Source organism: Schistocerca americana, chromosome 5 (assembly GCF_021461395.2).
Source record: "Schistocerca americana isolate TAMUIC-IGC-003095 chromosome 5, iqSchAmer2.1, whole genome shotgun sequence".
Classification (NCBI taxonomy): domain Eukaryota; kingdom Metazoa; phylum Arthropoda; class Insecta; order Orthoptera; family Acrididae; genus Schistocerca; species Schistocerca americana.
Genome location: NC_060123.1, coordinates 204,182,789 through 204,206,685, shown reverse-complemented (window position 1 = coordinate 204,206,685; position 23,897 = coordinate 204,182,789). Strand labels below are relative to the sequence as shown.

Sequence of the window (23,897 nt, the reverse complement as noted above, 5' to 3'; positions counted from 1 at the left end):
CAGATGATGACAATTAAAGCATTTTGACATTTTGTTAAAATATTTCATAGTTTTTAATTGAAGTAGGCCTACTGCACTTTAACTTGAAAGAAAAAAAAAATTGCACATTTTTGAGCCGACCTCTAGTAAGTGATGGGTGTATCTTTTTCCATGTGGGTAGATTTTATTTTGATCTCTCCTTGGTATAAATGGTCACTGAGATTTATGCCACAAACCTCACATAACAATTTAGAATCTGGAAGTGTATCAGACATGTTATAAACTACAATTAGTGGCCTCTTATTATTTGGAAGCTTATATTTAATGTTCTCAATCTCGTCCACACATTCCACCAGTTTCCATGTGTCTTTTTGTAGCTCTATTTCCCCTAATATCATATAATATGTGTAGGTAAAACTAAAACACACACATACACTATTTTTAAATGTACCAAAACACATTTTATAAGAAACAGTCAAATAATACACGATGTGATCACAAAGCAAGTCAGAGAACAAGGGCAAAAAGAGTACAACGACAAAGAAGTACTTCATAGCTAAACAGATCCCCCTCCCCCATCTAAAATGCAGAGTACGTCGAATATAAGGGTACCGAATGTTAACCTGTCATCCAGTTCTTGTGTCGGTGGCTGGTTACAGAATCAATTTTTGCAGTAGGTGAAGGTTAAGGTATGACTAAGTTCAAAGGTTGGCTGGCCCTGTGGTTGAGGTCTGTGTGAACATGTCAGCACATTGCATATCATGGGTCAGTGGAGTGCTGTCCAATGAAGAAGATTATAATATTCACGCTGGTTTAACTCAATCAATTGATACCTCCGTTCTTTTGCCTATCTGTAAAATTTCTGTTGTGCAGTCCCCATGTCAAAACACCGCAAAAAGTCCAGTGTTTGGGGGCTGGAAGGAGATTGTGCTAAATCAGTGCAGCGCATAATGTGGGAACAGCCAGTCAGGGTTTTGTGGATGAAAATGGGGTGTTGACTTTGGTGTGAAGCAGGGGTCATTGTACCACTGAGATGTGCTGTCAAAAATGTTGCACCAGCTGTGGTAATTCCACTTGATCTGGCAGTGGTGCAGGCGTGAGGTAGTCTGCTGGAATTCTTAACAGCTGCCCAAACATCATCTCAGACAACGATGCTCCAGTGTCAGGTTTTTTGCAGCTCAGGGTCCTAAAAGGACCAAAGGAAGCACCTCCGTCCATTTCTCCATGTGGCATATGAGAGCTGCCTTTAAAGTTCTGTGCCACCTTTTGATCATGCCATTGCTGGTGAGATGATAGCTTGTAGCATGGTTTTGTTGGGAACTCAACAGTTTAGACAATTTGTGAAAAAGACTGTGTGGCATCGATAGTTCATATCGACCACAAAACTTAATATCTGTGAACTCTAAGTGTTCTGTTGAGCCTCCATCTTAACTTTACTTTAGTCAGTTCTTTGTTATACTTCATTCTGTACAGACGCAATGTCAAGTGTAAATATATGTGAGCTACGACATACATGGGAATTAAGTTTCCTATATCCTGATTACCTATCCCGTTCCCATAGTGGTGACCCCGCACTTCATTCATGTTTTGCGTCTTCTGCACCGGTGTTTATGCAACAGGTTAAATGCACTACTCAATGACCACGCCAAACAATGCCTTGTTCAAAGATGTGGAAGCACAACTCCGCTCACCGAGTTTCGTCGTTTCTTCGCCAACGGCATAGTCATCTTCAACTTTTATAGTCCTGTCTTCCTCAGTTGCGTGTAATATTACGGTATATTAATTATTTTTACTTATGGACCGTCTGACAGCAACTGAATAAAACACAATTTTAGTGCCATATGCGTTTCGCCTTTATTTTCTGCAAGGCATCATCAGTGGCCTGGAATATGTACATATGTTAGCTATTTTATTTACATTTTTGTCATTGTGCCTATAGGTTATAAACAGTTCTGGTGGTTGGTAAATAAAGGCAAAACGCGTATGGCACTAAAAATGGGGCATAGTCATCATTTTCGAACAGCAATTTGTGTTCTCAACCAATGATGTGTGCTAATCTCATTAGTTTTCAATGGTTGACAACTACGCCATTAGAGTGAACAATGGACTCAGGCTTCACGTCACTTGATTATGGCCATCCAACAGTGAAATGCGATCTGAACAATATTTCAAATTGAGTGTTTCAAGAACAAAGTGATCTCCATTTGAACACATGTTTAGCCACCCACCAGCATGCTACGTCAGTTACTGTCGGGCCGTGTACAATGCCGTGCGCATGGTGTTCCAGTTGTGTCTAATTTACATTCACAATTCAGTGTTTCGTGTAACATGGACCTCTTACCTTGCCTCAGTGGCCTGCCATGTGCACTACAGGCATGTTATGCATCAGACATTTTCCACGCGGGTGGCATTCACGAACCCCCCCCCCCTCCCCTCCCCGCTCCCCCTCCCCGCCCATCACCTCACTTGCGGGGGTCCCCGGTTCCGGTTGCTCAACTGCCTGCTGCTCCCACGTCAATCAAGATTCTCTACTAGGAGCACCTGGGGGAACGTGCTCCCTCACAACTCTGGTGCCACGTTCGATTGCTTGTGAATGAGCATACCATGCCTAATGCCACGCTATGGGCTGTGTGGTCTGCCAAACTACCTACTGATCTACAGATCCATCGATTACCACACTTGTTTGAGTCCATCGGCTAAAGCCTATGCATCGCTGACCAGTTGTATTTGCTGCTGCGGCAACATCCGTCAGCTCATTCCACACCATTCGTTGGCACAGCCGAGCCTGCATACCAACCTTCGGCTGGCAGAGGCAGAGGCAAGGCTCACTCCGCCATCACCTTGTCTACTTCTCCTGGCAGTGTCAGCTCAGTCTCGCTGCTGTCCGAGCACTCCAGGATCGCCCATGCACCTTATGTACCAGTCTATTTACTGGAACAAATCAACAAGGACAAGCCACCCCCACTGTCGCAGTTTCCACATCCTCACCCCACTCACTCTTTCTGTTGGTACCATGAAGTGCTCAACGATGATGCCAAGAAGTGCAGGTTGCCATGCCAACACCCAAATGCCGGCCACAGGAACTAAGAGACGCCCAGTCCTGCGGGAACCTAACAGGCGTCCTCTTACATTACACTCCGTTCGCTCATCCGCCTGGCCGAGTGGTCATCTCTATGTGACTGACATTGCATCATGTCTAGCTTTTCTGGTCGGCACTGGTGCTGACATGTCAATCATACCTACTTTGATGGCTCCTCCCACTTCTTCACAGACGAAGTCACTTCTACGAGCTGTCAATGTGTCGACATTACCTACCTCAGGCTCAGTAAAGGTTACAGTGACCCCATCTCCTTCTCTATGTTTTCCGTGGACGTTCTACACTGCCGACATCGATGAACCAATCCTCGGTATGGATTTTTTGTCTCATTACGAACTATCTCCGAAAGTTGTACAGGGTTCAGTGCTCCACCATCCTACAAACACTCACATATCGTGCACCCGCACATATGTCCAACACTCTGTTTCCACCGCAGCATACAATATCACATGCGAGTGCTCCACCCTCGCGGACAACATTGTGACCTGCGTTACCGACCTACTGTTTGAATTCGGACTGCAGACCATGGCTTCACCACCCAAACAGTCGCAGTCAGACTCTGCAGACGACCCATCCATGATCGAGAACAAAGACGTGCTCCCATCAACCTCACCACACACCTCTTCCGCTGAAGACTGTTCACCACCATTCACTGGTTTCCCGACCTCGCCCCCAGGTTTCACCCTGTGCAGGTTTCATGCCCTCACCTCCAATGTTAGAGGCACACACACCTACTATCAGTTTGTCCTGCAGTATGCCGCTGCACCGAGTGAACGACATTTCTATAGTGCTTACTCTTTTGACAGATACTGACGTCCTGCCATTGGACGGTCCCTTACAAGTCAACATTGCACACAACCTCACATTCCTGCATGAATGTGACTAAGCATCTCTACGTGCTTTCATTTCTACGGATGGCTCGGTCCACTTAAGGGCCACACACGCCTCCACCACACCATTGACTGCCCCGCCTGCTTACTCCCAGGGCAGCCACCATCTCATCCAGCCACGGTAGCTGACTGACTACAAAGTGGACCTGCCTCTTGCCGCTTTGCTTGCACAACCTACATCGTTCGAGATGGAAGTACCTGTAGTGCGCCTGCCTATGCGCATGATTTCCACCGATGTCGATGCCCACATGCCCTCACCCTTGGACATCTGTAGTACTCCTTACTGCAAAGGGGGGTGGGGGATGGGGGCTGTGTGGCGTTGATAGTTCGTATCGACCGTGAAACTTATTATCTGTGAACTCTAAGTGCTCTGTCAAGCCTCCATCTTAACTTTACTTTAGTCAGTTCTTTGTTAAACTTCATTCTGCATGGATGCAGTGTCAAGTGTGTGTGTGTGTGTGTGTGTGTGTGTGTGTGTGTATATATATATATATATATATATATATATATATATATATATATATTTTTAAAAACAAAGATGATGTGACTTACCATACGAAAGTGCTGGCAGGTTGATAGATACACAAACAAACACATACATACACACAAAATTCAAGCTTTCGCAACCAACGGTCGCTCCACCAGGAAAGAGGGAAGGAGAGGGAAAGACGAAAGTATGTGGGTTTTAAGGCAGAGGGCAAGGAGTCACTCCAATCTGGGATTTGTCCTTCCCTCTTTCCTGGTGGAGCGACCGTTGGTTGCGAAAGCTTGAATTTTGTGTGTATGTATGTGTTTGTTTGTGTATCTATCAACCTGCCAGCACTTTCGTATGGTAAGTCACATCATCTTTGTTTTTTATATATATAAACAAAGATGAGGTGACTTACCGAACAAAAGCGCTGGCAGGTCGATAGACACACAAACAAACACAAACACACACACAAAATTCAAGCTTTCGCAACAAACTGTTGCCTCATCAGGAAAGAGGGAAGGAGAGGGGAAGACGAAAGGAAGTGGGTTTTAAGGGAGAGGGTAAGGAGTCATTCCAATCCCGGGAGCGGAAAGACTTACCTTAGGGGAAAAAAAGGACAGGTATACACTCGCACACACGCACATATCCATCCACACATACAGACACAAGCAGACATTAAAATATGTCAGTTCAGAGAAATCTTTGTCCATATTTTATGAGGTCCACTTCAGTACTTATTATATGTGGTGTCACAACCTGAGAGTGCAGCTGTTAGAGATGACTGAATGGATGTTTTGCTGGGAGATAATGGTGATAAATACACCATTACAACAAAAGTCATAAGTGTTGATGGTTCGTTGGCCTCAGAAGAGCATGTAAAGCAGCTATCTTTTCTGGTAGTAAGTAGATACCATCTGCTGAGGCCCTATGGCTGAGAAAAGTTACCTCGCTCTTGTCAGTGACGCACTTACCATTATTGCCATGGTTGTATAGTCTCTGATACACTTATGCACTTTTTGAATGTATCATTATCAGGTTGAACATTAGGTGAGAATACAAGAACGTTGTTCAAATAAGCAAATCAAAATCACGGTGCCTTCAATACTTTGCCAACAAAGTGTTGGAAAGTTTAGGCAGCATTTTTAAAACCAACTGGTATCCAAAAAAGTAAAAAGGGTGTAATCACTGCTGCCTTTGGAATTCATAAGGTACCACTAGAATTTGGTTTTAAGTCCTCTGGCAGTCTAATACACTGAAAAAGTCTGTGCCTGTCAATAGACATGTGAAGTAATGAATATTAGGTTTAGAGTACTTGTCTGACCTTCAGCATGCCTTAATCACCACAAGGGTGCCATGACTCATTCTTCCTATGGACCAAGTGCAAAGTGATGATCCTGGACTATCAGAATGATGGATAATTTCCACCTGAAGCATGTGTTCAAAAATTACTTTTGTTACTATTAGATGGTCTGGTGCAATGCTGTGGACACATTGCAGAACAGCTGGGTTTGGAGTGATAAGTATGTTATGCATGGTACTGCATTTAATGCTGTTGTGTCAACATCTGTGACTCTAGTTAACAATGAACAGAGTGATCATTGCATGACTTTTGTGACCACATTGTATTTCTTTTCAAAATTTCTGCTTCCTTCCTTGCTCGTAACTCTTTTTCTCTGGATAACAGTTCACATCTTACATCTAGAATCTCTTCATGTAACTTCACACTTCACCACCTCATTCTTCTTTTGACATTGAGTAACTGAGATAGCAGGCTACAATGAATGTTCTCAAACTGTGAATGATCATTGACATCATCAATTGGCTTATTAGTTTTCATCTTGGGAGAATCTAGAGCCCCATTATTTTCATGTAATATTTTGGCTTATGCAAGCCTTTTTCTAATGCTTTTGCTCGTAGTTGGTGTCAACTGATGGTCATTATATGTACTGATATTTTTACTCTCTTCACCATGCCATTGCCAACGCAACCTTGAGTTCCAGTCACAGAACAACAGTCAATCATGTTTATAAGCAATGCATTCTCAAAGCTCACAGTAAGTGCACAAGAAAATTGGCACCTAAAAAGGTTGTACGAAGTCAGCAACCACAAATGGGCACCTGAAAAGGGTAGCAAAACCTATTTCAACTGTCAAAATCTTGTGGCCATGGGAGAGGATTACTGAGTTGTTTACAGTTTTCAATGGTTGCAGATCATCTACATCTACATGGATATTCTGCAAATCACATTTAAGTGCCTGGCAAAGGGTTCATTGAACCACCTTCACAATAATTCTCTATTATTCCAATCGCATACAGAGTGAGGTGAAAATGAACATCTGTATCTTTCCATGTGAGCCCTGATTTCACTTATTTTATTATGATGATCATTTCTCCCTATGTAAGTCAGCATCAACAAAATATTTTCACATTTGGAGGAGGAAATTGGTGATTGAAATTTTGTGTGAATCTGATCTACAATCAGGTGCACATGAAGCAGGGAGGGTGCTGACATCCAGGCCAGCGTCAATTAAGAAAACTATGCTAGACATTTTGTCTGAGATGTATAATTGCTGTGACATAGTAGTATACACCAGAAGTAACAGTGTTTGAGCAATCTGCTTTGTATGCGCCATATTGCTATTGATGGCATACCAACCAATGTTCTATAGTCTGTGATCAATTGTGTGACAATGTTTCTTTAGCTGGTGGTGCTGTTTCGAGGTGTTGCAATCTGTTGTGCCTAACCAAGACTGCAATTGTCGTTTGGGGAAGCGCATGGCTCTCTGCACTTTGTAGCCTCAGTTGCAAAGCATCTACAATACCAGCAAATGTTAGTAGAGCTGGTCTGAAATAGCCTGTACTGTTGATATTGAGGAACAGAGCGAAGTTTATCAGGGCCATTACACAGATGTAGCACCTGAACCTCCCTCGCAAGGGGCTCAATTGTGGTATGTAGACTCAGCAGCTCATCAGATATGCTGGTGGAGCAAAGTGACAGCAAAGACAGGTGTCTTATCTTTGAGCAAATTCATTGACTGCCAGACACATTCGGCTGAAGGGTTGGTAGCTGCTCACATCACAACTGCCATAACAGGCAAATCTAATGTTGTGTCCACTCTGTTGGCTCCTTGCAGTATCTTAAGTAATGGTTGACTCTCATGCAGTATTAAAGCCACATGTACCTGTGAAGGCAGCAGCCGTTCTCAAATATGTAACAACAAGCCACCGGAAACTGAAACTGTATCAATCAGAACACGTAAATGTCATCAAAGCTCTGACAGGGTTTTGTCACCATGATTTTCATGATACAACATTTGATTAAGTTTTTGGTCTGGTGGTTTAGTGAAATGAGCAATTAAAACAATTTTGAGAGCATAGTGGCTTGTTAATAAGGAAGGTGCAAAATAATATCCAACCCTAAAACAGAGACTGGAATGTCTATTTCTAATGAGTGCAGCTGTGACGCAGATGAAAGGACTATAACTGGTAACATTGTCATGTTTCATTTAATAATGTCACTTCCCAGCACAGAAGAGGAATCCAATGCCTTGTAGTGTGAAAACGGCACTGAAGCATCTATTTTTCCAACCAATGAAGATGTTTGCCTTTGTCAGTGATTGGTACTGCATATAGAACTGTGTCCACCAAATCCAAAACCATGATATTTTGTTGGATTTACTGAATATCATCACTGATAGCACACAGTAGGTATGTTTTTGTTGGATTTATTGAATATCATCACCGATAGCACACAGTAGGTATGTGTACCCTCTATGATGACATTGTACTATGTATAATGCAAAATAACTCATCAACAGGGAAACTTGGGTGGTATTGTGGTCATCAATTATGTAGGTGAACCTACTACCCAAATTTGTTGACAGAAAAACAATAATTAATGAAGCGCAATGAAATGTCAGGAATACGTTTGTCTAGGCAACATATTTATGGGATTAATATTGCAAGATCACAGGTTAATGTAAGTGGATGATGAGTGATTGCAAATGTGAGATGTTGGTACATTGACAACCAGTGTTATCAACAGAATGTTGAATCCCAACACAGGAATGGTTAATGCTGTTTATGGAAGATGCTAGAGTTGTTGTCCAATGATGTCTCATATGTGCTCAATTGAAGACAGATCTGGTGATTGAGCAGGCCAAGTCAACATGCTGACATTCCATAGAGCACGTTGGGTTACAACAGCGGTATGCAGGTGAACATTATCCTGTTGGAAAACATGCCATGGAATGCTTTTCATGGCCAGCCGGAGTGGCCGTGCAGTCCTAGGCGCTAGTCTGGAACTGCGAGACCGCTACAGTCGCAGATTCGAATCCTGCCTGGGGCATGGATGTGTGTGATGTCCTTAGGTTAGTTAGGTTTAAGTAGTTATAAGTTCTAGGAGACTGATGACCTCAGAAGTTGAGTCCCATAGTGCTCAGAGCCATTTGAACCAATGCTTTTCATCAATGGGAGCACAACAGGTTGAATCACCTTAATGATGTGCAATTTTGCAGTCAGAATGGATGGAAGAACCAAGAGAGCATTCCTGCTGTCATTCGAAATTGTACCCCAAACTATGACTCCAGATGTAGGTCCAGTGTGTCTAGCACACAGACAGGTTGGTTTCAGGCCTCAGCTGGTCTCTTGTTAGCGAAAACACGGCTATCACTGGCACAGGGGCAGGACCAGCTTTCATTAGAAAACATAATACACCTCCACCTGTCCTCCAATGAGCTCTCACTTGACACCACTGAAGTCACAAATGTCAGTGGTTTGGGGTTACTGGAATGCATGCTACAGGGCATCTGGTACACAGCAGTCCTTGAAGTAAATGATATGTAACAGTTTTTTGTGTCACTATGGTGCCAACTACAGCTCAAATTGCTGCTGCAGATACAGTATGGTGCACCAGAGCCAAACACTGAACAAAATGGTCTTCCCCCTTGGTAGTGCCACATGCCCATCCAGAGCCTGGTCTACTTATGACCATACAGTATCTTGTCCACTGCTGCCAGCAATCATATTCAGTGGCTACATTCCAGCCAAGTCTTTCTGCAGTATCACAGAAGGAACATCCAGTTACCTGTAGCCCTATTACATAACCTCATTCAAACTCACCGAGGTGTTGGTAATGGCACCTTTGTCACCTTAAAGGCATTCTTGACTAACATCAACTCACTATGTCCAATCTCAAAGGTAACTAATGCTCCTGATGCTTACAGTTTGTATTTAAACCAAACCTGTTTTGCATCCTCAAGTTGGCACTACTAGGGCCACTTTTATGCGACTGACCTGCAATTTGAATAGACAATTCTTTCAGATGTAGAAACACACCTACCAACTTTTGTTTATGTTGCACAACTCATTCTTGGTGCTGTAATTTTTTTCTGTCAGTGTATAAACACAAATACTTCTTTTGAACTTAACAAAAATCCTTTTATTTTGGTGCAGTCAAATACATACAATGCAATCGCAAAGTTGGTCAGACAACAAAGACAAAAAGAGTGCAAAGACAAAGCAGTACATCACAGATAATATATGTTGCACTCAGTCAATGGATTATTTATTCCTACATGTGTATACCTGAAATTTGATTTGCAGTTTTTCTTTGCATAAAATGATCCTACTAGTAATTTTAGTCATTATAGTTTTTCTGTCTGCCTTAATGTTGACTTTTATGATAACTGTGCTGACTTCCTTGGCTACTTTAGTATGTATCTGCATCATTCACTGTATTTGTGGCCTCTAATCTTCAGTAAAGACCTTTTCAAAGTCTGCATACATAACTGTTGTTATTGTTAGATCTGCCTCAAGCCTCCTGTTTTCACATTTAGGCTTCTCAACCCTGCTTTTCATAGCAGGACTGCTAGACTTGTGTTATTTGTTCATAAGCCAAGCATTCTCATGGTGCAGTAAAGCAACTTGATACGAAATTTTTGACTGTTAGAATAGTCATCACAGTGTACGGTGTCAAGACACAGAACAAGACAGGTCTGCTTGAATGGAAACTTGCATTCTTAAATATGTGGAGCATCTTATTAGCAGATTGAGACAAATGCATGAAACTAATCTCAGAATAATGGAATACGACATGCTGAGTACTATAAGATAAACATATGCCTACAAATTCTCCACTTTATAGCTATAATGAAAGTTTAAGGTCAAAATTTTCAAGGTAAAATGACTGAAGTTAATATCAATAACACAAGTTTGTGATATCATTGATACAAGTCCATCTGTTACTACACATTAATTACATTACATTAATCCTTGTTCCATAGATCATGAATACGACATTTCATAATGATGTGGAATGTGTCACTTTAACATAAGTTTTCTTTACACAAAATAATTAATTAATTAATTAATTAATTTTTTTTACAGTTACTACTTCATATCTAAGAATTCATCTATTGAGTAGAAGCAGTTGTCATTCAGAAATTCTTTTAATTTGCTTTTAAATGTTGGTTGGCTATCTGTCAGACTTTTAATACTATTTGGCAAATGACCAAAGATTTTTGTGGCAGCATAATTCACCCCTTTCTGTGCCAAAGTGAGATTTAATCTACAATAGTGAATATCATCCTTTCTTCTAGTGTTGTAGCTATGCACTTCGCAGTTATTTTTGAATTGGGATGGGTTATTAATGACAAATTTCATAAGTGAATATATGTATTTTGAGGGTACTGTGAATATCCTGAGTTCCTTAAATAAATGCCTGTGAGGTGATCTTGGGTGGGCTCCAGCTATTATTCTGATTACACGCTTTTGTGCAACGAATACTTTCTCTCTTAATGACAAATTGCCCCAAAATATAATGCCATATGAAAGCAGTGAATGAAAATAGGCATAGTAGGCTAATTTACTGATATATTTATCACCAAAATTTGCAATAACCTTGATAGCATAAGTAGCTGAACCTAACCATTTCAGCAGATCATCGATGTGTTTCTTCCAATTCAATTTCTCACCAATGCACACACCCAGAAATTTTGAGTATTCTATCTTAGCAACAGACTTCCATTCATAGTCTATATTTATCAATGGTATTATGCCATTTACTGTACAGATGTGTATAAACTGTGTTTTCTCAAAATTTAGTGAGAGTCCATTTGCAGAGAACCACTTAATAATTTTCTGAAAGACATTATTTGCAATTTCCTCAGCTGATTCTTGCTTCTTGGGTGTGATTACTATACTTGTATCATCAGCAAAAAGAACTAACTTTGCATCTTCATGAATATAGAGTGGCAAGTTGTTAATATTAGGAACAATAAGGGACCCAAGACTGAACCCTGTGGGACACCATTCTTGACACCTCACCAGTTAGAGGACTCTGCTGGTTTTTGTAGACTATCTGTACTGTTAATGTTAACCTTCTGCATTCTTCCAGTTACGTATGAATTAAACCATTTGTGCACTGTCCCTCTCATACTACAATACTTAAGCTTATCTAGAAGAATTTCAAGATTCAAACAATCAAAAGCCTTTGAGAGATCACAAAATATCCCAATGGGTGATGTTCAGCTATTCATTTAATTTAATATTTGATCAGTGAAAGTATATATAGCATTTTCAGTTGAAAAGCCTTTCTGAAAACCAAATTGACATTTTGTTAGTACTTCATTTTTACAAGTATGTGATGCTACTCTTGAATACGTTACTTTTTCAAGGATTTTGGATAAATCTGTCAGAAGTGAGATTGGGTGGTAGTTGCGAGCATCAGATCTATCCCCTTTTTCATTTAATGGTTTAACAATAGCATATTTCAGTCTATCTGGAAAAATTCCCTGTTTCAGTGCGCTACTACATTTGTGGCTGAGAATTCTAATTATTTGTCTGCAACAAGCTATTAGTACTCTGTTGGAAATGCCATCCATTCCATGTGAGCTTTTACGTTTGAGTGAATTTATTATTTTCCTAATTTCAGTAGGAGGGGTGGGTTGAATTTCAGTTTTATCAAATTGTGTAGGTACTGCCTCTTCCATATACTGCCTTGCATTTTCTAATGAATAGCTGGAACCTATTTTCTCTACAACACTTAAAAAATGATTATTAGAAATGTTTTCTTCTTCTGACTTCTTGTTAACAAACTTTTCATTGTGTTTGATAGAAATATAATCTTCCTGTGCTCTCGGTTGCCCTGTTTCTCTTTTCACATTATTCCAAATTGTTTTAATTTTATTATCAGATGTGCTAATCTCAGACATAATGTACATACTTCTGGACTTTTTAATAACTTTTCTTAATACAGTGCAGTAGTTTGTATAATGTTTTATTGTTTAGGGATTATTACTCCTCCTAGCAATAAGATACATTTCCCTCTTCTGTTTACAAGATATTTTTATCCCTTTAGTAAGCCATGGTTTTTTACATGATTTCTTACAATTATATTTCACTGTTTTCTTAGGGAAACTGTGTTCAAATATACTCACAAAGATATCAAGAAATAGGTTAAAATTTAAATTAGTATCATGTTCCCTGTACACCTCATCCCAGTCTAGCTGTTGCAAGCTTTCCCTAAAATTTTGGAGTGTTAAATGATTAATGTAACGCACTATTCCGGAGGACTGTTTCACACCGCTGTATGGAGCTAATAATATACTGTAACTAGCTGTGCATCATGATCAGACAGACCATTCTCAACTGGAAAAGTTTTTATTTGAATAAATTTATCTTGGATTATGAAAACGTTATCTATCAGTGGGCTGCTTTCCTGTACCACCTGAGTAGGAAAATCTATAACTGATGTCAAATTGAAAGAACCAAGTAATACTTCAAGGTCAAGCTTTCTATCTGACTCTTTCAGAAAATCCACGTTGAAATCCCTACAAACAATAATTTGCTTTTCTTTGTCTGACAGGTATCACAACAAAGAATCCAAGTTTTTCAAAAATAGTTGAAAATTTCCCAATGGGGACCTATACATGGCTACAATTATAAAAGTGCCTTTATTTAGTTTAAGCTCACATGCATATGCTTCTATGTGTTGCTCTACGCAAAATTTTTTAGTTTCCAAATTTTTCACACTATGACTGATTTTAACATATATGGCAACTCCTCCTCTCTCCATTGTGTCTCTACTTACATGTGCTGAAAGCTTATATCCACCTACAATTACCATTTCCATACCCGTGACTATATGATGTTCAGACAGGGATAGTACATCTACACCGCCCTCAGTTTCTAAATCTTCTATACAAACAAGAATCTCATCTACTTTGTTTATAAATCCCCTGATATTCTGATGCAATATATTAACATTACTTTTTACTGTGCTTTTATGTGAATCTTGTGACATTCTAACATTATTTTTCACTATACTGTTATGAGATTCTTGTGAATATTTTCACATCTCTAGTACCTACCTGTCTGAACTTTTCATTAAGCTTTATTTCAATCAACGTAGGATGATTGGATACTGATCTTAGCCCAAAAAAGTATTCCCATGAGTTTCAGTGCCCCCCTCCCCACCCTTAAAGATTCTGCTATCATCCCAGCCAGTTTACCCTTCCCTTTCCTATTGAGATGCTGGCCATGTCTTGTGAAGTCCCACCTACCAATACCATCAACAGGAACCAAACCTACATTGACAAAGTAGCCGCCTGAAGCAGCTGATCTAGCTTCATATTGACTCTCCTAACAGAGCTGTTCAATTGGGGCCGGTCATACCACATGAAAGCAGGAACCAAGCCAACATTTGAATGGTTCATTGCAGATGCTATTTTTACCAGGTCACACTCAATATTGTATCTTCTATGGCTCTCTATTTGGTATGTAGATGCACTGATATATAGCATTCAAGTACATTTGAGACTTCTACTACAACTACGAAATAATGTCATAAACGTTTCACAATTATAGCAGAAGTGAGTTATCTGATCTGTGTTCTGTTTAACAATGGTATACTACTGATTTTGTGAGCAGGCACATGTGATTTTTATGCAAGATTGCAACTGCTACTTATTGTCACACTGCCAAAATGGGATCTGTAGCATCATTAACGACAGATCAATATAAACTGAGATATGCTTGTATGTCTGACTACATAGGATACCTCATATAGACTATCAAAGAAGATCCAGGTATCATCACACAGCATGTCACCAAAACATGTGATACATGTCACAGTACCACAAGGAAAGTACATCACAGGCACTTCATATATTTCCAACTGCTTCAACTTGTGCAGTGTCTTTTGCCTAATGGCAACTGTCAATGGGAGAACTTAGAAGTTTTGCCAGTTGTTTGTTGCACAAACTGCCAATTCATTGCTTGTCTCTTCAGTCTTGTTAGCACATGGGACAACATTTGGAACTCCATTATGACAGCTGCCACCCATTCCACATTAAACGGTCCCTTCCCTACAGCCTAGGTCTTCGTGGCAAACGAATCTGCTCCAGTCCGGAATCCCTGAACCATTACACCAACAACCTGAAAACAGCTTTCGCATCCCACAACTACCCTCCTGACCTGGTACGGAAGCAAAGAACCAGAGCCGCTTCCTCATCTCCTCAAACCCAGAACCTCCCACAGAAGAACCCCTAAAGTGCCCCACTTGTGACAGGATACTTTCCGGGACTGGATCAGACTCTGAATGTGGCTCTCCAGCAGGTATACGACTTCCTCAAATCCTGCCCTGAAATGAGATCCATCCTTCATGAAATCCTCCCGACCCCACCAAGAGTGTCTTTCCGCTGTCCACCTAACCTTCGTAACCTCTTAGTTCATCCCTATGAAATCCCCAAACCACCTTCCCTACCCTCTGGCTCCTACCCTTGTAACCGCCCCCGGTGTAAAACCTGTCCCATGCACCCTCCCACCACCACCTACTCCAGCCCTGTAACCCGGAAGGTGTACACGATCAAAGGCAGAGCCACGTGTGAAAGCACCCACGTGATTTACCAACTGACCTGCCTACACTGTGAAGCTTTCTATGTGGGAATGACCAGCAACAAACTGTCCATTCGCATTAATGGACACAGGCAGACAGTGTTTGTTGTTAATGAGGATCACCCTGTGGCTAAACATGCCTTGGTGCACGGCCAGCACATCTTGGCACAGCGTTACACCGTCCGGGTTATCTGGATACTTCCCACTAACACCAACCTGTCAGAACTCTGGAGATGGGAACTTGCCCTTCAGTATATCCTCTCTTCTCGTTATCTGCCAGGCCTCAATCTCCGCTAATTTCAATTTGCCGCCGCTCATACCTCACCTGTCTTTCAACAACATCTTTCCTCTGTACTTCCGCCTTGACTGACATCTCTGCCCAAACTCTATGCCTTTACAAATGTCTGCTTGTGTCTGTATATGTGTGTATGGATATGTGTGTGTGTGCGAGTGTATACCCGTCCTTTTTCCCCCCTAAGGTAAGTCTTTCCGCTCCCGGGATTGGAATGACTTCTTACCCTCTCCCTTAAAACCCACATCCTTTCGTCTTTCCCTCTCCTTCCCACTTTTTTGATGAAGCAACCGTTTGTTGCGAAAGCTTGAACTTTGTGTGTATGTTTGTGTGTCTATCGACCCGCCAGCGCTTTTGTTTGGTAAGTCTCATCATCTTTGTTTTTAGATATATTTTTCCCATGTGGAATATTTCCCTCTATTTTATATGTATATATATGTTTGTGTATCTATCAACATGCCAACACTTTCGTTTGGTAAGTTACATCATCCTTGTTTTTAGATATATTTTTCCCACGTGGAAAGTTTCTCTCTATACATCAAGCTTTCGCAACCCATGTTTGCTTCATCAGGAAAGAGGGAAGGGGAGGGAAAGACGAAAGGATGTGTGTTTTAAGGGAGAGGGTAAGGAGTCATTCCAATCCCGGGAGCGAAATGACTTACCTTAGGGGGAAAAAGGGACAGGTATACACTCGTACACACACACATATCCCTAAAGTGAAATTAAAAATATATGGGGAGAGATAAAGGTGAACTAGAAAGCAACTGGAGTTCTGGTGTGAAAAAAATCGAAAAAGTGTTGGTTTAAGCTGAGCTATGTTGATCCTGTGGTGAACTTAGGTTGGTAAACAACGAGGTGTACAAAGGTTAGGTAGTTGTGTTGCCTCCAAAACACGTTAAAGGGTGAGGAAATACGGGAAAATTTTGAAAAAACTGCGTGTTAATGTATTAAAAGGACTGGTTATGTGGTGGCAGATTACGAAAATGTGGCTAACCATTGTCTGCTGAAGAAATAATAATGTTAAAACCTGTGGTAAGCTGCTAAAAAATGATCAATTATGTGGGAAAAACAGGAATGGAAATAAAACAAAAGTTGTTATAACTAGTTGAAATGGTTGTTTAATAAGTGAAAGGAACTGAAACTGTGAAATAGTATTCACAAGGTTACACGAGAAATGTTTGTAAACTGGGAATGGTGGATTTTATAGCAGTGGTAGTGTTGAAAGTGTTAAAAATTTTTTCGTTATGGTTTGGAAGTAAATTATGTTTTATTGAGTATATATAGGCAGGATAAATTGTATGGTAGATTACGGAAAAAAGGGGAACTACTTGGACAAATAAAAAGAGAAAGTAAGATGACAGAAAAGATTTTGAAATGCAACAGTGACAATAACAAACATTATTGTTGGGTTCATATTAATGATATGGATATAATAGAAAGAAACATTCCACATAGGAAAAATATATTACAAAACAAAGATGCTGTGACTTACCAAAAAAGGTAGCGCTGGTAGATAGACACAATAAAACACACACACACACACACACACACACACACACACACACACACACACTGATTTCAAGCTTTCGCAACCCACGGTTGATTCCTCAGGAAAGAGGGAAGGAGAGGGAAAAACGAAAGGATGTGGGCTTTAAGGGAGAGGGTAAGGAGTCATTCCAATCCCGGGAGCGGAAAGACTTACCTTAGGGGGAAAAAGGGACAGGTATACACTCGCACACACACACTTTAGGGATATGTGTGTGTGGGAGGAGATAGGGTGAGAAACGACTGTTTCCATTATTAAAAAAATGTTCAAATGTGTGTGATCTCTTATGGGACTTGGCTGCTAAGGTCATCAGCCCCTAAGCTTACACACTACTCAACCTAAATCATCCTAAGGCCAAACACACACACCCATGCCCAAGGGAGGACTCGAACCTCCGCCTGGAGCAGCCGTTTCCATTATTAAAAATCATCTGTTATGTACAGCTACAGCTATACTCTGCAAACCATAATGAAGTGCATGCCAGAGAGTACATGCCACTGTTCCAGTTATCAGGGTTTTTCCCATTCAATGCACGCATGAATTGCAGGAAGAATGATTGTTTGAATACCACCATGCATGTTGCAATTAATCTAATCTTTTCACCCCTATGGCAGTGATACATTATGCTTTAAGTATCTGTTGCTTTTGTAAATCATTTAGTCATTGGTAGTAAAATTAGGTTTGTCAAGTTGGAGAAATTAATGAAAGCTACACTTTAGGCTCTTTACAATTTTAACTGAAGAATCAAAGAATGATTTTGGAAATCTCTGTAGTTTTATGAAACACAGAAATGAATATTATGTCATTGTTGAACTATAACTTACCTAGTTCTTTCTTGTTTGACTGAAATGAGTCCACGAATGACATCTGCAGCAGTGGTAGTTTTCTGATTTAACTCCTTAGATGTTTCTCTTCCTTGTTTGACAATACTTTGGAGAGTTTCTATGATAGTCAGAGGTCTCATTGACCAAGTTTCTGTAGCAAGGTCAAACTGGAAACAGTGATTATGCCACAATTCTTATTATTCCATCTATTTTTGACAATATAATGCAACTGGATAGATAAAAAATATACTCACTTTTGCCACCACTTGATGAGTAGATCATTAATATTTCATCTGTATTTTAATTTAACTACTAGGAATATTTAATACAGGAATGTAGATAACATTTCATTAAATAGCAGAATTGTCAGTCTTCAACTAGTACACTTCACTACCTTTCAATGAATCCTTTTTCAAGCTAGAGCACACACACACACACACACACACACACACACACACACACACACACACACACACACACACACACCACGAATATAGGCTGACAGGTGGTAGGATACCAATTTAGGAATGGTGGGAAGGATTGTGCGTAAGACATCCTTCTTTTCAGGACATAATGATAGGTAGTCGAAGCCCTGATACAGGAGTTGGTTCAGTTGCTTGAATCTGGGATGATATTGGATGATGAGTGTGCTGAACCTTTTGCAGCTGGGTTCTTGGGAGTGGTGGGAGGATTATGAGCATGTGAGGATATGACAAAGGACATCTATTTGCGGGCTAGGTTTTGGGAATATTGAAGGCCTTTGTGAAGTCTTCAGTATACCGAGAAAAGGAATTCTCATCAATGAAAATACATCATCCATGGGTGGCCAGACTATATGGAAGTGATTTTGCAGATACCTTCACACCCCCAAACCTACCAACACCACCAAGAACCAGCTACATAGGAGACCCCCTCATCACCCTATACCATTCCGAACTGGAGCAACAGGACCAAGTGCTGAGTTTTGGCCTCTATTCTCAATTATCATCTTCAGCAATGAAGGGCAGTATGTTCAAAATGTTTCCCAACCCTCCTAAAGTGGTAATACTATGCTACCCACTCAGCATACACATTTTCCTCATCCATCCCTTCACCATTCCCACTTCCAGCTTCTTGTCAAATGCATTATATCACTGTGAAAGATCAAGGTGCACTTACCTCTCCAGTCCCACCACAGGTTTACCCTATCCCAACAGAGGAAAATCCCTGTGAAAGCAGATATATCATACCCCAACTCTATTGCAAATTCTGCACAGCACTCTACAAGGACATGACTACCAGCAAAGATCCACTTGAACAAATGGGCACTGACAAACCATGGCCAACAGCAGAGTTAATCACCTATCAGCAGAACATATTGCTGAGTGCAACATGTTGATGGGTACGTCAAATTGCATTTTAAAAATGATTTTATTTTTAATGGGAGATAGACTGATGCTTTCTGTGTTGACACCGGCTGCAGTGGCCAAACCATTCTAGGCGCTTCAGTCTGGAACCGCGTGACTGCTGCAGTCGCAGGTTCGAATCCTGCCTCGGGCATGGATATGTGTGATGTCCTTAGGTTAGTTAGGTTTAAGTAGTTCTAAGTTCTAGGGGACTGATGACCTCAAATGTTAAGTCACATACTGCTCAAGTGAACCATTTCTTTCCGTGTTGACACTGGGATTCCCAAAGCAAAGACAGCGATTTATTGGCAGAACACTCAGAAAATTTAAGCAGGTCTACTAAAGAGACTGCTTACACTACGCTTGTCTGCCCTCTTCTGGAGTACTGCTGTGCATTGTGGGATCCGCATCAGATAGGATTGACGGAGCACGTTGAAAAAAATTCAAATAATGGCAGCTCGTTTTGTATTATTGCGAAATAGGGGAGAGACTGCCACGGATATGATACATGAATTGAGGTGACAGTCAAAGGCATTTTTCGCTGGAGCAGGATCTTCTCACGAAATTTCAATCATCAACTTTCTCCTCAGAGTGTGGAAATATTTTGTTGGCACCCACCCGCATAGGGGAAAGTAATATCATAATAAAATAAGAGAAATCAGAGCTTGCACAGAAAGATTTAAGTGTTCGTTTTTGCTGTGCGCCTTTCGAGAGTGGAACAGCAGAGAAGCAGGTTAATGGTGATTCGATGAACCCTCTGCCAGGCACTTAATTATGAATTGCAGAGTAATCATGTAGCTGTAGATTTCAATGGCTGCTTCACAACTCAAGTCATTTGTAATCTTTCCTCCAGCACCAGTTTTTCTGAAATATGTAGATGGGAGTTAGCCCTGCAACACATCCTTCACTTATGATAACCCACTGCACACAACTATCTCCCCTTCCTCTGCCCTGTCACACCTTACCAATCAAGTCCCTCATGTCATCATCATTGCATGCTGCACAAACTCACTGGCTCCTGTGTCACATTTCTATCACTCATTCATGCTGCCTATCCCACTCACATTCCTGTTCCACACACCTGCTGCCTCTTTCTGAGCCATCAGCCACCCCTCCCCAGTCTTCCTGCACACTCTCTGCTTCTTTTTTTCCCTCACCCACTTCATCTGAAAGCCCCCCCCCTCCCCCCTCCTCACTGCAGTCTACATGCTGAACTGCAGTTCTGCCATCATGTATTCAACCAGAAAAATTTGGCTGTACAGGTGTGTGTGTGTGTGTGTGTGTGTGTGTGTGTGTGTGTGCAGGCACACACACTCATGCACATGCGTATATGTATGCATTCATTTAGACCAGAAAGGAGATGGACTGAGACCATTAGAGGCCAGAAGACCTAACAGGGTACTGTACAAGAAGAAAAAGATGATGAGGTAAAAGAGAAAGTTGGTGCGGTTTTAATTGTTTTTTGGCATGGCTGTTGACAGCTCAACACTACTCATAAATGATTTACATTCTGCCAGAATTTCCATACCATGTTTATGTGGAATATTTCTCACACTAACTACTGTTTTAACACTATTTATAAATAACTGAACACACGTTTATCACAAATATCAGCATTTTAGAAGGTTTACAGCAAGAAAATATATTTCATTTAAGTAATGTATGAAATTATGAGTAAATAGTGATTGTTTGTCTGCTTTCTTCACAATTTTATTGTAATTATTTTAACTTTTTAATAATATAAAAATAAAGTAATTAGATTTATTTGACAAATTATAGTGTTTGTCAATCAGATAGATTTCTTACTTCTTGTAGGCTGCGATGCCCATGTTTCAATAAGAAGTCATTATATTTTTGTCGAACTTTTCCTGAATTCAAGTCAAGCCATTCAACTGCCAATGGTGGAGGCAAACTGCAGAACTCATCTCCTCGACCAGTTGAAAGAATGTCATATGCTATTTCCTTTAATGCAAATCAAAGAAAGAATTACTTTTTTTAGTTGCCTTATGGATTGTTCAAATATAAAATGCAAAATTATGTAAACACATCATATTACAACAGTTTCAGATGAAAGTGACAAACAACTTTAATTATTCAGCAATCAAAAAAAGGGAAAAGAACTTTCTATTTCCTTTTAAATTTTTATAATGTTCTGCTTGCACTCCCCTTTTCCAACAGAACAACTGAAACTATGAACAGCTCAGATTTCCAACTTACTCCCTAACTATTAATGACAAATCACAGTGTAACACTCAACATAAATATCCAAATAATCATTGGGACTTGGGCATTTAAAAAATAAATAATGTTTTGTAGAACTACAATAGGAGGCAACACTACTCATCAAATAAATGAAGTGGTGAGTTGTGGACATGCACATAGAAAGCATTACAAATTGTTCAGCTTTTGAACAAAGCCCTTCTTCATGAAACTAACACAGCACTGAAAGCTGTAGCCTGATAATGTTCTCCAGGTTTTGAAACTATATTTCTTCTTTGTAAGTGGCAAAAGGAGAGAATGAAAAATGTTGAAGGATAGAACAAAGAGAGAAATACCCTCTGCTTTGTATGTCATAAAGGTACAGGATTATTGCAAATGTAATTTAACACAATAACATAAGCAATGATATTCATGTGGAACAGGTAGATTCATTCATTTATGCAGTTTCATTGGTCCTGGTTATGCCATGAACAGCAGGAATCAGCAGACATTTTCAGTTATTTTGCTCTAAGAATACTATCATTATTTTTTAATGTTCAAGAAATGTGCGAATCTCAGTATGATGATGCAGATGGTAAAGGAAATCAGCATGCACAGGGCAAAAATAGTATATTCAATGAGCATGCAAGTCCTCTAGAAAAAAAATTTGTCACTGCTGGACTTTATGAGAACTAGATACGAGCAAGAAAAATGTCTTCCAAATTACAAAGTGGAATATTGGGTATTTGAATGTTGTGAGAAAACTGGAAACTCTGAAGAGAGGAATTAACACGCCAAAGATGGACTTAGTACAGGAAGGTGACTGTAGGATAACACCAGTATCAACAAACAATCATTATGAATTGGAATGTGGATAACACAGTGAGTTATTACGGCAATGCAATGACAGAAATAAACTGAGTGGCAAAGACTTTCATTTCAACATATGCCATGTATAATGGGGCAATTGATGGTGTATTATGAGTCAGATTGCTGCTGGTTTCAATGAGGGTCATTAGGGACCCCTTTCTACCAGAACCGTATGAAAGCAAATGCACTACATTGACTTCAGCAGCCAATAATAGGTACCACACCTAGTGCTGTTCCATGGCTTTTGTGTGAAAAGAATGTAAAATGCTGTTTGTCTACATCACATGTGAGCACTTAGAATACAAGTGGTGTAACTCACATTATATTTGTTTTGAGACATTTAATGGTTTACTGGGATTGTTATAGAAAATTCAGCATACTTTTTGCATTTTTTTTTTTTTTTTTTTTCAAAAGGTATTATCAGAACAGTATTGCCACCAGAGGTTGTGCTAAAATTACACTGGATTTCATCCTCTCCCTCCTCTCATCACCATACAATGCAATCATGACACCACATTACACACACACACACACACACACACACACTCACATATAATCTCTCCATGTATCAAATACACTTAACAAACAAATCTCACATTTCATGAAGGATACAGAAAATAATATTTTAAAAAAATCCTGGATCATTACAGCCGTGTGACGTATTAGATAATCGCCAGCATGGTTTCAGAAGAGGTCAAAGTAACCACGTCAGCTGTAGTACAATTTGTCCATCTTGTGCTCGAAAAAAAATAAAAGAAAAATTCCAAGCAGCAAGAGTATTCCTGGGCCTCTGGAGGGCTTATGATAGAGTACATCATGATGTGGTCTTATCAAAGATTTTGAAGAGTGGTGTCACTGGAAAACATGTAATTGCTAGAAACATATTTAAAGTGTAGACAGCAGTGCACAGAGATTATATGCTGTAGTGGAGAAATACTAGAGAGAAGAAGGTCAAGGATAAGAAATACACAGTTTGAAGTTCCTCAGGGCTCCATTTTAGGTCCAATCCTATTCATATGCTATGTAAATGATTTTCCAAGTTGTCTTGACAATAAGCAATTGATCGCTATGTTTGCAGATGATACATTTTGTGTCTGCTGGACAGACAGTGAACCCAGCCTAGTTGAAGAGATACATAAATTTATTGAAAAGGCAAGAGTTCACTTTGGAAAAGACAATCTAAAAGTAAACGTAGGAGGAACTAATATTATTCATTTTAAACGAAGTGGTCCAAACAAACAAAACTCTATGATTGACAAAATTCTACCAAAAACCTTAAGAAATGTAAATTCTTGGGTTTATGCATAGATGATGGACTTTCAAGGTAGCAGCAAGCTGATTATGCCTGTAAAAAAATAAAACCCAGTTTATATGTTTTAAGAACATTATCACCACATCTTAATTCTGAAACCCTAAGAACTGTGTATTATGGATTAGTGTACCCTTTC

At 40.0% G+C, this 23,897-nt stretch overlaps 1 protein-coding gene across 1 annotated transcript in view; it reads right to left on the bottom strand.

Annotated features, from left to right (window-relative positions):
- The window catches only part of LOC124616263 (putative phosphoenolpyruvate synthase), a 317,495-nt gene that overhangs the window by 52,505 nt on the left and 241,093 nt on the right, over positions 1-23,897 (bottom strand). The window contains exons 22-23 of the mRNA XM_047144567.1: positions 21,187-21,342; positions 17,996-18,162 (exon numbers count right to left, since the gene is read on the bottom strand). Coding sequence (XP_047000523.1) covers positions 17,996-18,162; positions 21,187-21,342 — 323 coding nt within the window. The remainder of the gene's footprint in view (positions 1-17,995; positions 18,163-21,186; positions 21,343-23,897) is intronic.